This window comes from Verticillium alfalfae, genomic scaffold (assembly GCF_000150825.1).
Source record: "Verticillium alfalfae VaMs.102 supercont1.12 genomic scaffold, whole genome shotgun sequence".
NCBI lineage: Eukaryota > Fungi > Ascomycota > Sordariomycetes > Glomerellales > Plectosphaerellaceae > Verticillium > Verticillium alfalfae.
Window position 1 is genome coordinate 349,455 of NW_003315027.1, and position 603 is coordinate 350,057.

Consider the following 603-nt stretch of genomic DNA (forward strand, 5'->3'; position numbering starts at 1 on the left):
CATCGCGAAAGCCGGCATCCAGGCGACCCTCAACGCGCGCACCTCGATCCTCGCCGCCGCCAACCCCGTCAGCGGCCGCTACAACCGCAAGACGTCGCTGCGGGCCAACATCAACATGAGCGCGCCCATCATGTCCCGTTTCGATCTCTTCTTCGTCGTGCTCGACGAGTGCTCCGAGGCCGTCGATCGCCACCTCGCCGAGCACATTGTCGCCATCCACCAGCTGCGCGACGAGGCCGTCGAGCCCGAGTACGACACGGAGACGCTGCAGCGCTACATCCGGCTCGCGCGCACGTTCCGCCCCGAGTTCACCGAAGAGGCGCGCGAGACGCTCGTCGAAAAGTACAAGGAGCTCCGTGCCGACGACGCCCAGGGCGGCGTCGGCAAGAACAGCTACCGCATCACGGTCCGCCAGCTCGAGAGCATGATCCGCCTGTCCGAGGCCATTGCCAAGGCGAATTGCGTCAACGAGATTGAGCCGCACATGGTCGTCGAGGCGTACAACCGTGCTGCGGCAGAGCATCATCTCGGTCGAGCACGATGACGTCGAGTTTCAGGACGACGAGGACGTCGACGCGCCGCTCGAGGACGGCGCCACGCTGC

At 65.8% G+C, this 603-nt stretch overlaps 1 protein-coding gene across 1 annotated transcript in view; it reads left to right on the forward strand.

Moving 5' to 3' along the window:
* The window catches only part of VDBG_08337 (DNA replication licensing factor mcm6), a gene marked incomplete at both ends in the record, with an annotated part of 3,106 nt that overhangs the window by 1,968 nt on the left and 535 nt on the right, over nt 1-603 (forward strand). The window contains one exon of the mRNA XM_003001246.1: nt 23-498. Within this exon, the coding sequence (XP_003001292.1) occupies nt 23-498 (476 nt within the window). The remainder of the gene's footprint in view (nt 1-22; nt 499-603) is intronic.